This window comes from Equus quagga, chromosome 2, assembly GCF_021613505.1.
Source record: "Equus quagga isolate Etosha38 chromosome 2, UCLA_HA_Equagga_1.0, whole genome shotgun sequence".
NCBI classification, from domain to species: Eukaryota; Metazoa; Chordata; class Mammalia; order Perissodactyla; family Equidae; genus Equus; species Equus quagga.
The window spans coordinates 5,646,579-5,660,401 of record NC_060268.1 but is presented as its reverse complement, the minus strand read 5'-3'; the positions used below and the strand labels follow the sequence as shown (position 1 = coordinate 5,660,401).

General features: G+C 38.2%; 1 protein-coding gene across 2 annotated transcripts in view; it reads right to left on the bottom strand.

Moving 5' to 3' along the window:
- The window catches only part of MIS18BP1 (MIS18 binding protein 1), a 59,350-nt gene that overhangs the window by 31,690 nt on the left and 13,837 nt on the right, over window positions 1–13,823 (bottom strand). For both annotated transcript variants that reach the window (XM_046654093.1, XM_046654092.1), the window contains exons 3-8: window positions 11,522–11,626; window positions 10,775–11,259; window positions 5,830–5,903; window positions 3,994–4,124; window positions 1,354–1,441; window positions 238–395 (exon numbers count right to left, since the gene is read on the bottom strand). In XM_046654093.1, the coding sequence (XP_046510049.1) occupies window positions 238–395; window positions 1,354–1,441; window positions 3,994–4,124; window positions 5,830–5,903; window positions 10,775–11,259; window positions 11,522–11,626 (1,041 nt within the window). The remainder of the gene's footprint in view (window positions 1–237; window positions 396–1,353; window positions 1,442–3,993; window positions 4,125–5,829; window positions 5,904–10,774; window positions 11,260–11,521; window positions 11,627–13,823) is intronic.

Below are 13,823 nucleotides of genomic sequence, written 5' to 3'. Positions count from 1 at the left end.
GTATGTTCATCGGTGTTCTTGGTGTTCTGATTAATTAAAAGGTAATATTTAATGAAGTAAGCTGAATGCTGACTATGAGCAGTCTGCATTGCAATTTCTCCTCCCTAACTAGTGAAAAAGCAGGAATTTCAGGGCAGTGTAAGAAGCCAACGCTGCTTACACTGTAGACAACTGCACACCACGGAGCTCACGTAAGCTTTACCATCATCCTAACAGAGAAGAAAAGAGCAAACATACCCCACTGATGACAGTCGAGGTCGTAAGTGGTGCTGGTTCTTTGGAGAACATCTTTTTGGCTTTCTCCTGCATCATTTTTCACTGATTTTTGTGTGTTAGGGACAAATCTTTTCATTTTCTGTTTTTGTCTGGTCTTCCCCTCTTCCTTTTCACAAGCCCTAAAAGCAAGGATAGTATTTTTTCTCTAATACTGGTTTTCAAAAAAACAAAGCAAAAACTGAGACCCACAAATAAACCAACTCCCTCAGATAAATCATTCCCCCAGCAAAGATTACTTTAATCTTATATTATTTAAGCCATCATGACTTCCACCCCTTCCCCTGTAGAGAACTCAGGTGCAACACCTTAAGGCAAAAGACTCCAAGAGAACCTCTGAAGCGCTCCCTACTCTCATCCTTCCTTCATAAGCTGATGCTATAAGAAAATAACAGGACAAATCCTGCCAGTCACCTACTTTTGTAAATACATTTACTGAAACACAGCCACATTCATTCGTTTAAGTACTAGCAACAGTGGCTTTTCCCCTACAAAGGCAGAGTTGAGTAGGTGCAATAGAGGTAGCATGGCCATAAATATACTATCTGGCCCTTTACCAAAAAAAATGCTAGCCCTTGTTATAAGTTATTACAGTGTACTGTTATTAATTTATATCACTGTATTGCCTGTGAGTTCCTTAAGGGCAAGAATTCATCAAATTCTTTGTTCTCCCGGTGCCGACAGCGTCTGCTAAGCAGCTGACGCTCAATAACTACTAAGGATATGAATGAAAGAAAAAGGACCAAGAACTTCAGACTCGTGTTTCAGAGCAACAAGCCTCTTAAAGGGTAGGTGACTGACGATGACTCCTCGAAATACATCAAAGGTTTTATTTTCCTTTTAGATTTATTCCACATGACAGAAATTCTAGTAGTGTTATTGCCTCCTGAAAGCCTGAGATCAAAGAGAGCTTCAAAACTGGCATTTCTAAAAAAAGAAATTAAACTCAGCTTACACTGGGTACATGAGCACATACATTTGTAAAACCTCAACAAATTTTATACCTAAAATGGGTGCATTTCATCAAATGTTAATTATACCTCAATGAAGTTGTTTTTTAAAAGTTAAAAAGTACTTTACCTTAATTGTTCTAGAAAATTACCAATGTACTCTTTCCATTTTTCTGGAAATCCAAACATAAACTTCCTTATGAGATAATTTGGATATCCTAATATGATGATAAACAAAAAAAAAATCTAAAAGCTTAGAATTTTAAAGAGAGGTCATTAATTCATTAAATCATTCAAAAAATACATAATTATTGCTTACAATGTTGCAGCCACTGTTACAGATACCGAGGATTCAGCAGTTAACCAAACAAACAAAAACCCTGCCTTCATGGACCTCGCCTTCTGGTGTGAAACAGAAAGCAAACCAGCAAGTCAACCATCTTGTTTATTAGACGGTTATCGATGCTACGGAGAAAAATTATGCAGTTAAAGGGGGTGGGGTACAGTGTGTTCATGCTGGCCGAGAATGGGGGCAGGAAGCATTTTAAAAAACGGTAGTCAGAGAAGTTCTCACTGAAATAGCACGATCTGAGCAAAACTCTGAAGGATGTGAGAGAGTGAGCCTTGTGGCAAAATGGGGCTAAAACACTGGAAGCAGAGGGAGCAAGGTGGCAGGCTCTGAGGTAAGAGTGTGCCCGGTCTGTTTGAAGGATTACAAAGAGATGAGCGTAGCTGAGCTGGAGGGGGTGAGGCATGACTAGGAGGCTACTCAGAAGTATACTGGAAGAAGTGGGGGAGGCTGGGAGATTATAATGCCTTGGGGTCATTCACGGATCTGGTCTTTTAGTTTGGGTGAGACTGGAAGCTACGGAAAGATTCTGAGCAGAGGAGCTTTGACTTTCTTTAACAGGACTGTGTTAGCTGCTATTCTGAGAAGAGTCTGTGAAGTACAAGGGGAGAAACAATGAGACCAGTTAGGACATTACTGCAATGATTCAGACAAAAGATGATGAAGGAGGTGGAGACCACAGCGGTGCAGCAGAGGCCTGGCTTCTACATATATTACAGAGATAATGCCAATAGGATGTACTGACACACTAGATGTAGGTGTGAGAGAAACTGAGGATTAAGGATGTCTCCAAAGATTGTGGCTCACCATTCGAAGCACGGAAAGAGAGAGAAGACTGCAGGCTAAGCAGATTCAAGGGAGAAAAATCAGCTTCCAGACATTCTAAGTTTGAGATGCCTGCAGACATCCTAGAGATGTCAAATGGGCAAATGGAAAATGAGTTGAGTGGCTAGGGGAATATTCTTTATAATGACTTGTTTTTTTTTTTCAGGGAAAGATTCACCTTGAGTAACATCTGTTGCCAATCTCCCTCTTGGTTTTTTTTCCTCCCCAAAGCCCCAGTATACGGTGGTATATCCTAGTTGTTAAGTCCTTCTAGTTCTTCTGTACAAGCTGCTGCCACAGCATGACAACTGACAGACAGGTGGTGTGGTTCCACAACAAGCAAATGAATCTGGGCTGCCAAAGCAGTGAGAGACTGAACTTCAACAACTAGGCCATCAGGGCTGACTGAGAATAATCTTGGTTAGAGATATAAGTTTGGCATTTATCACCAAATAGATGAGGTTTAAAGCCTAAAAGAAATCAGCACAACACTGTGTGTAGAAAGAGCCCTAGTCTACCCCATTATTTAGAGGCAAAGAAGAAAGAGAAAAATAAGTAAAGCAACTAAGAAGGAACAGGGAGCGAGGCAGTAAATCAGAGTACGGTATTCCAGAAGCTAAGTAAAAAAAGCGTTCCAAGGAGGTACGTGTGATTCACTTTGTCAAGTGTATACTGGATTTAGCAATGTGGGGGCCACTGGTGACTTTAATAAGGGCTGTTTTGGTGAAAAATTGGGGATTAAAGTATAAATAAAGAGAATTCAAGAAAAAATGAGAAAGAATTCAAGAAGAATTAAATATAACAATCTTCTTACTTGTTTTGCTGTAAATTAGAGCAGTAGTGGCTGAAAGAAGTGTGGTTAAACGAGGGGGGTTTTTGACAAGAGCAGGGAGAATTACTGTAGTGATATCCTTCAGTAAAAGAGGAAAAAAGGGAGCTAGCGTACAAATGGAGAGGCTGACACAGACAGAACCACGGGAAGCTCTTCGTAATAAAAGCAGGTGCAGACACAAGCAGCTGGGTAGACGTGGAGCAGAAGTTCTCTGCGGATCGTTCTACCGCTCAGGTGCTCCCCTCCCTCCAGCCGCCACTGGAGAGACGGAGGGAGGAGGTACTGGAGATTCGTGAAAATATGAAATAGTCACTCAGGAGGATGGGAGAGGTAATGGATGACGAAAATATGGTAGAAACCACACTTGCTGCTGGTAATCGTAAATCTAAAGTAGGCTGCACATGTGCGTTCTTCAGCCACATTAGCGGCATGCAAGGCACAGGCAGAAAATTAGATTATACCGGGACTGGGGTTGTGCTGGGCAGGCTCAATGAGAGGAATGAAGGAGTTAAAAGCAATTCCTTACAAATAAGGAAGATTTTACCTGAGTTTTTTTGTCACTGGACTTATTTAAACTGTCAATAAGAGTGATTAAATCAGCATATATCACAGTTTTATATAATATGGTCAATTCTTTAATTTTTAGTTTTGATTGATTCATAATTTTAAGAAAGCTAATTTAAAGTGAAATATGCATATTACTGTTAGAAATATGGTTGCTTCACATATAAAATAGCTTATCAATTAATAATGACAGTCATTACCTGCTTCTTTCATGGAAATGCGGTCTATCATTCCTTTTAATATATAAATGTTGCCTGATAAAGTCCTCAGTTTGTTGTGCTTAATCCGTTCTATAATTGCATTACTGTGCCAATATATGTCAGTGATGTCTCTAGGAGAACAAACAGCTTAGTTAAGGCCAAAATAGTCACATTTTATCAGTAGTCACAATGTACAAATATAAAGCATACAAATTGATAATAGAGTAATAAATTTGTACTCCAGATACACTCACAATATTATTAATCTAATTACAAAACATCTGGGGCCAAATATTGCAGCGGAACTCAAATGCTTGGCTAATGTGATCCTCAGAGTAAGTGCCAAGAAACTGTACTGTGGCCAAACGATATCCCTAGTATAAAATATCTCATTAGCAAGGATGCAGGGGCCGTCTCTACATATCTGGTGCTGACAAGGCTTGCAACTCCATCTTAACTGATGCTGGCTTCCAAAGAATATTTTCCTGTCCCTCTCCTCAGGACCCAAACTGCGCTCGCTTTCATGCAGGTATGTAGTTTGGATCCATCTGATGTTGTGTTTTTTATTACCCTCACTATACAGACCTTCTCTTTGGAAAGTACCCCAAAGAGGTTCCAGTTTGGAAAAAATGAACTGCAGTATCAAATCACTGACCCACAAATCTACTCTTCGTATTTCCTGAAATGAAGCTAAGAATAAATATAAAATAGAAAGAACAAAATATGAAGAGGTAACAGACAAATGTTGAACATTCTCCAATTCATCAGATAACTAATAATAAACATACTAAATATAAGCATAATAAGTAAGAAAGTTAAGTTCCTTTTATTTGGTCAAATGAGATTAAACTCATACATTATACTTTAATACAATATTACTTTTCATCTTCTGTTCTTTTTGCTTTATTTTAACAAACATTTAAATAGCACTCTAAAACTACTGTTCTCAAGTCTTACAAATATTAACTTGTTTAATCTTCAAAATAACACAAAAGGTTGGTAATATTACTATCACTATTCTGCAGATGAAAGAACTGAGACTGAAGGAGGATAAGGTCCTTGCCCTAGTCACACAGCCAGCGAGCAGCAGCCAGGGAATTCCAATGAAGGCAATCCACGCTGTCTCTTGGACATTAAGGAAACAGACACGAGGCAGGCAGAAACAGAGTGGGCAAGACAGATTTTATATACCCAATTTATAGACTCCCAGGAAAGGACCTTCAATAGTGATATCCTGTATTGTTTATTACAAAATTTTTTTTAACACTAAGAAATTGGATTTTAAGAATAGGGAGTGGTGCTAATAGAGTAGCAGAATTAGGCAAAGGCCACTTACATTATAATACTTTCAGTTTAGGGAGAACCAGAAAGTGCCAATGATTACTTAATATGTGGCTGTATGGCAAAGTTTTAAATAATTTTGATTCATTTTTCTGGATCGGTAATTTATATCTGGTTGTGCCAACTTAGATGTGAGAATCTGGACTGAAATGCATGTAGTAAATATTAACTAATCATATATAACTAAGCAGATAACACCAGTCCACTTATTACAGGTTCCAAAAAGAATAAAGTGCTGTGTATACAAACTTGAGCTGTCACTATTTTAAAAATAACTTGAGTTAACTGGCAAAAACAAGAAAGCTGGTTACAATCAACACAGCTAGGATGTGCATGGTTATTTTACTTTTTTGCCTTCAGTTTGTAACCTTGTTAGAAATGCACTGTTTTGTAGGAAGATGCTATTTCTCATGCATCTCCTTTTAAGCTCTTAACACTCCAGTATCTTATTTTATTATGAATTTGATTAAAAGAATATTGAAATGTTATACTTACATCAGCTTTCCTTCTACACATACAGCAGTGTTATCATTGATGATTTTAATCATCCATTCCTGTAGCTGGATTACCTAATCAAGCATAAAATGAAGTATATCTTGCCTGCATTACTTGTAGCAGAAGCATTACAAAATCAATATACACTAAATTAAAAGGAAAGACTCAGATAAGTAATCCAAAGGATTCTGTAGTGCTCATCTATATAAGAATCATATTCTATTTTAAACAGCAGCATATAATGAAACAAAAAAGACGAATGGAAAGACTGAACTGGAGTTGTACCGCACAGTTTGTCCTACAATCCAGAATCAATTATACTTTAAATATTCTTATAGCAAATATCCCCAACTACTGGGGGAAAAAATCACCTAAAATCCTGAGGTATCCATTAAAACACTAAGTCCCATGAAAGACCCGATTACTTGGCGGGAAAAAAGAGTTTTGCAGCATACATTTCACCATCACTCTTATTCCTAAAAAATTGGAGCTTTTTTTTTGGAAAGTAAATTTGGAGTTGCATCCAATTTTATATAAACTATAAGATGATTACCAATTTATATTTAACAGCATTCTATTCCAAAGCAAACATCTTAACAGCTCAGAAAATTCATTTTAGGACAAGTGAAATCCTATTATAAAGGAAAACTTCTGTGACTATCTAACACTGAACTATTTCTGATGAGAAATACAGCCAAGTCATAAAATAACTAAGTTGAGTAGCTATTTACTTTATATATAAAATTATAAATTTATGTATCAAGACAAATTCTCCAGCGGTAGTTTTATGCTGAGTCAGGAAAAGATGCTAAAATGGAAGGGTGCTCTTAGTTATTGTATTTCTTCTCAATTATGTACTTTTTAGAAATTATGGGTAGGACTTGGAGAAGAGGCAATAAAATTCCTTTTTTTTCTACTTCCACGTTTGGAACTACCTGAGATACAAAGAATCAGTCAGATGTAGTATCAAAAATGAAAGCTAACATGAGGCAGAGTTCCAAGCACCTTAGACGCACGGACTCCTGTTATCCTCATAAGACTAGGAGGCAGGTACCATTATCTTCAATTTATAGATAAGGAAACTCTGTAAAGTCTAATGAAATAACTTGCCCATGTCACACACAGGTAGTTAGAGGCATAAATGGGTTACAAATCTTGGAATTCTGGCTCTAGAATCCTGTATCATACTGCTTATATAAAATATCAGAATGTTCATGCAAAGTCATTCAGTAAATATTTGTTGAGCTCTACTATGTGTCAGGCACTGTTTTGGGCAGTAGAGATTCAGCAAGAAAGACGACAAAACGGCTGGCCTCTTAGAGCAAACATTCCTGTGTGTGTTGAGGGGGTGGAAGCAAGGAGAATGGTGGTGGTGATATCCAAAGAAATAATAAAATGTCAGGTGGTGATGATCCCTACTAGAAACAAGGATAAGGCATTAGATAACTGGAGGTGCTTTTTGAGAGAGGATTCTCAGGGGAGATCTTGGAACAGAGAACTGAACGAGGTGAGGGAGGAGCCATGTGGATATCTGGGAGCAGATCCTTCCAGGCAGAGGACACAAGTGCAAAGTCCCTAAGTAGGTGGCACAGAGGGCACAGTAGCTTGAAAGGAGTAAGCAAGAGGGAATAAGAGATAAGGTTGGATATTTCCAGGGTTTAATTACGCAGAGTCCTATAAATGATGGTAAAGGCTTAGTGTTTTCTCCTGAGATAAGTTACCAGAGGATTTTGAGCCTAACAGTGACATGATTTAATATTTTAAGAGGCTGCTGGGTAGAAACTGGACTATACAAAGATTCTGGCTTCTGTCTGGAAAAAGACTGAAACAGGGAGGCCATAGTGGAAGCAGAGACACCATTAGGCTAATATAGTAATCCTAGAGATTATGGTACCCTGGACAAGGAGGTAGGTTGAGTAGTGAGAAGTGGCCAAATACAGGATAGTAGAGCCAAGAGGATTTCTTCATGGTTTGGATGTGGAGTATGAGAAAAAACCACAGTTCAAAATGAGTCTAAAATTTTTTACCTAGGTATTTGGGGGAATGGTATCACTATGTACTGATATGGGACACAATGGAGGAGAGGGTGTATGGGGAAGAAAGCAAGAGTTTAGTTTTGGACATGTTCAATTTGAGACGCCTATTAGATATCAAGAGAAGTCATATAGATAACTGCACATCTGAGTATGAGATTTACAAGAATGTTCTGGGCTGAAGACATAGAAAAATATAGAAAATCAGGAGAGAGATATCCTGGAATCCAAAAGAAAAAGCAATACAACGTTTTGAGAAGGACATTTGATTCACTGTGTTAAAAACTCGTGACAGAATAATAGGGAATAAGAATCCTCACTGGATTTGATGACCTGAACAATTTTCATGGAGTAGTGAGTATGAATGCCCAAAGAGGAACATGTTCGAGACAGAATGAGAAGAGAAGAAATGAAAACCACGAGCACATATACATCTTTCAAGGCGTTTTGCTGTAAAGGGAAACAAAAAAATGGGTGGTAGCTGGAATGGGACAGGGAGGAAAAGCAAGAAAGGTTTTTCCTTCCATTTTTTAAAAATGCAGGCCACGTTTCAGCATGTTTATATGCTAATGGGAATGATCTAGAAGAGAAAAAATTGAGGGGACAATTAGAGGGACAAAGTACTTTAGGTGGTAAGGGGAAAAGAATTGGCCTTGAAAAGGAGCACAAACTGTTCATCCATTTTAACAGAAGAGAAAGCAGAATATGTGGACAGAGCAGCAAACTGGTAGATTGGTGATGATAACATGAGGTCCTCAATGAACTGAGAATGAGGAGGAGAGGGGAGGTTTTAAGAGAGAAAAAGTGTGAGGTGTTCTATGGAAGTCAGAGAATGGAGCAGATTGACAAGTGAAATGTAGCAGGACTGATGGGCAATACTGACAGCCCACTTAAGGTCTGTTGTCAAATTTAAAATGAGACCAGTTGGCATGGTTGTGTGTTTTGTTCTGGCTATCTTCTGCTTCTCAGGTATAGGTACGTAGCAAAAGAAGGGTGAATGGGGCTGGTGTAGTGGTTAAATTTGCACGTTGTGCCTCAGCAGCCCAGGGTTTGCAGGCCCGGATTCCGGGTTCAGACCTACATACCACTTGTCAAGCCACACTGTGGTGGTGTCCTACATATTAAAAAAAAAAAAAAAGAGGAAGATTGGCACAGATGTTAGCTCAGGGCCAATCTAGATAGATAGATAGACAGATAGATAGATAAACAAACGAATGGGAGAATGAAATTTAACTAGGTTTACAATTTTGCCAGAGGAGCACAGAGGGAAAAGCAATGAAGAGAACTGAGAGTTTAGTCAAGGTAGTGGTTATAATGATGGACCATGGAATCTATATAAAGTAAAGCGGGAAATGAGGACAGGAGAAAGCTGATGGACTGAAGTTGTCTTAGTAGGGTGGAGTATTGATGGAGAAGTGGGGGAAGAGTACTACACATGGAATGACCTGGAAAGACAGGAGCTGGTTGCAAGAGTGGGATGCTTGAAAGTGAGAATTTGATGCTTGTACTGGCAAACACGAGGTATGGGTATGACTAGGGTAGAGGGTTAATGGTAGGGGAAAGGTCACTGAAGATCAAGAATCCAAGGAGGCTGGATGAATCTATACGGATGCTGGTGTCACCATAGTTGATGACACAAACAGTAGCAGAGGAAAAACTAACAGGTGCCAAACACTTCAGTGGGATTGCAAGGTCATTTCCAGGGGGTTGTAGCACAGAAAATTACAACAAGAGGAGACAGGGAGTGGAAAAGTCTTACGGCATGTGCTTCAAAGAAGCTGGGGAAGGAGAAGGGGTTACTTTAGGAAGGAAGGAAAAATGGCCTGAAATAGTAATGAGGAAGAACACAGACACACATTATATCATCTCTAGGTCCAACGGAATGTGAGATATGGGAGAAAAAAAAAAAAGGCCACCATTTAAGAGAAGAAGCCATACTTTAGTTAGAGCAAGGTTAAGAAATGTTCATAGAAGGTTGAGAATACAAAATTTTGCTGGTCATACACCCTGAGTTCAAGAGGGCACAATGCCATGTCTGTAGAGCTGGAGATGAGCGAGAGACTGGGTCAGAATTAGGGGATATACAGCATGGTGGAGAGATAAGAGGCCTAGCAGGCTTGGCCTTCTTGTAGTAGGTGAGATAAACAGCACTGTAGAGATGATGGAATTAGTACTGTGAGGTCTTATAGAGCAGCTGTCTTCAAACTTTTTTGCTCAACCCACCTCACACATTTTTAAAGCACATCTAAAACTTTTCATCACAGGTCTAAATATTTGCAAATAATGCAATTTCCAGTGAATACACTGAGATTTAAAACTATAACCATTACATCACTCTTTAAAATTTAGATGGAATTTAAATACCATCTAAATTTGATATCCACCATCATTTAAAAAATTAACAGACAAACCTTTAACAATTGGAAATTTTATGTCACATCTTTCTCCTAACTTTGTATTTCCATTCCACCTCCTTCAGAGAATTTATCCTAATGTAACATAGCTTGATGGTCTAAAGTCTTTTATTGATCACTCTGTATTACCTTACCACAGGAAAAATTCTCAAGTCTTCAGATGCTATAATTCCTCTCTCTTTTAATTGCTGTTAACAGTACCCCAAGAATCAAGAAAAAACAATTAAGAACAGGAATGAACTCAGTGTTCATCCCCAAAGAGAGTAAGTAAATTGCTGCAGGCTATACCACTAGTAATTGAGCGACGTAGGACCTAACACCTGAGTCTTCTTACTTTCAATGCACTGTTTGTTCCACTAGGTGATACTGCCTTTACACTAAATAATAATAAAACAGAAAAATGAAGCTACTCTCAGTAACGAGAGAGCATAAGAGCTCAAGCTCTTGAAGAATGGGGGTGAAAACAGAAATATATATCTGCATTAAAAGTTTTCCTACCTTATTTTTTTTAACTCCATTTGTAATAGTTTGAAGTAGATCTGGTGGAGAAAGCTTTGAAGCATTTCTTGTTGATCTCTGAGGTATTGTTATATGAAATTTTGGAGTGGCAAGCACAATTTTACATGTATCATTCACAGAACCTGGAAGATCAGTCTCTTTGGGCGTTGTTTTCTCATTTCCTTCCTCAGTTTCTTGTTGTGAAGTCCCTTCTGTTGTCACCTTACTATCAGAATCCATTACTTGACTGCCATTTTTAATAGGATCACAGTCGGTATTGAGAGTACCAACAGCAGTATTTTGGGATTTTTCGTAGGCAGAATCAACGCCTTCTAAAACAAACGTGTCCTTTTTGGTCTTAGTGGTTGCAGCTGTGTTCTCTTTTGAGTGAAGAATTTGTTTAGCCAACTGAGCTCTAGTTAATGCCTTGTTTGACACTCCTGCAGATGATACATTTTCATGTTCTTGACTCAGAATTGGAAGCTCTGCAAAAAATACAAAACCAAACAAAATTTACAGAAGGACCACATGAAATTAACAGAGAGAAACAGGACAATTTAAAACTGTTTGTATTAAAAAAAATAGTCTCCCTGCCCAGTCTTTCTCTAAGTGCCTCTGGCTTTTCCAGTTCAATGTTTTATCCACAATCAATGATTATTGCTTAGGCAGGGAAAATAATTATCTAGAACACTTAACCGCACGTTCAAATAACAAACCGAAAAACAAACAAAACAAAAAGTGCTTTACCATAAGTTAAATTGTGCAGAGGTGCTTTCTTGTTCTGCTGACATTGAATCTTTTGCTTGACCGGACGGAAAATATTATTTGATGATTCTAGAGGAGCTTCCTGGACTGAGGTTATTTTTTTTAAAGAAAGAAGAAGTTGAATTGTATTAATCACTGACAAGAAAAAAATGCTTTTTAAAAATCTTGAAATAAAGACAGCTTTAGTAATGATCAGCTTAATATAGCATACTTCTGTAATAAATGACAGTTATGTAAACTTTTCCCTTTATTATCGTCTCATGCCTTCACTGCATCCTCTATACCTACAATGTGCTGAGAATTTTTTTTTTTTAAAGATTTTATTTTTTTCCTTTTTCTCCCCAAAGCCCTCCAGTACATGGTTGTATATTCTTCGTTGTGGGTCCTTCTAGTTGTGGCATGTGGGATGCCGCCTCAGCGTGGTTTGATGAGCAGTGCCATGTCCGCGCCCAGGATTTGAACCAACGAAGCAGTGGAGCACGCAAACTTAACCACTCGGCCACGGGACCAGCTCCATGTGCTGAGAATTTTTTAAAAACTTCTCCAGGTTACAACTTGCCAACTCCAGACAAAAGTATACTACTGGACTGAGAAGCCTAGAGCTGGAATAAAATTCTGGTGCTGCCACAAAGCAGATATGTTTAAGATTATATATGAAGTATCATCAATCTTAAATTCTGATTCTGCTTCTGGTTGTGGTGAATTTCTAAAACGTGAAAGAACAGTTGTAGAGTTGTAACCTATACTTTAAAAATCAAAATGTTGAGACTCAATAGCATACTCAACCATAATTTATACCCCTTTGACATCTCTTTGGCAGGCCTTCAAAATCACAAATCTGTTAGGCTTATCAACCAGACAAATAGGGACTAGTAGCATTGCTTACATTTTATTCTGCTTTACGTCCTAGATTGCTAGTTTTGTTTCTTTTTCTTTTTTTTTTTTTTTGAGGAAGATTGGCCCTGAGCTAACATCCGCTGCCAATCCTCCTTTTTGCTAAGGAAGAGTGGCCTGAGCTAACATCTGTGCCCATCTTCCTCAATTTTATATGTGGGATGCCTACCACAGCATGGCTTGATGAGCAATGTGCAGGTCCGCGCCTGGGATCTGAACCGGTGAACCCTGGGCTGCTGAAGCGGAGTGCACTAACTTAACCACTATGCCACCAGGCCAGCCACTAAAGTTTTGTTTCTTGAATACAGAAATGAGTCTCTTTCACACACAAAGAGGAGGATAATAGACTTAAAATTTGTGCCAGAGAACGAAAACAATTATTTTATATGTTGAGTTTCAAATATTATACTTGAAAAGAAATTGGTAGTGATTATGCTTTAATAAGTATGCTGCTGTGGATTTAGAAATGTTAATACAAAGATTTTATTACAATGATGTGTTGTAAAAGAAGGATAAGTTTCTATTTCTTTAACTCATTCTACTAGAAATGGCGGGGCAATACACTAAAGACAAGCAGATAATCTGATCAAATATAATATGTTGCAGAATTTAGGTCATTTGAGAGTCCAAAGTCCATGCAGCAACTCTCCACAAAAGATCTCTGAAAGTATATATAAAATTTGTGTTTGTATATATGACCATTTTCTGGGGGAAAGAGTCATTAGAGTCTCAAAGCAGTCAGTTATGTCTTCCTACTTCCACTTTACAAATAAAATGTGCTTTAATTTGCATTATTTCATTTGCTTCTCCCCCTTCTTCCAGGTTGTATGAAAAATAGATTATTTTGTGTACTACCCCACCCCCATCCTAAATTCCCTTAGAAAACTCTGCTTTTTGTGTCAAAATACATCACTGTCTTTGAAACACAACAATATATGCACAACCTCTTGTGTATTAGTTAAGAGCAGGGGCTTCCTAAGAGATACCTGTGTTTAATTCTCAGCCTGTCACTTATTACCTATGAGACACAAAGCAGACATAATTTCTTTATAAGCCCCATTTCCTACACTATTAAATGAGCATCTACCCACAGTGGCTGCTGAAAGGACTAAAAGGAATAATGCATGTAAAATATCTTTATCAATTACTGCATCTCATTAAAATCTCAATTTCAAGTGTCCCAATTTCTGACCACTTTCTATCTTTCCAGATTTTTCTCTCAAATCCACTGACTATCCCAACAAGATGTACACTTATTCACACTTCTTCATCTCCTTCAGGTCCTCTTTTCCCTGTCTAACCAACTTAAATTTCACAGCCAATTGTGGTCACCCCCCTGCACATACACCCCAACTCCTCTGTCATTCTCTCGCTTCACCCTATTTGGCAA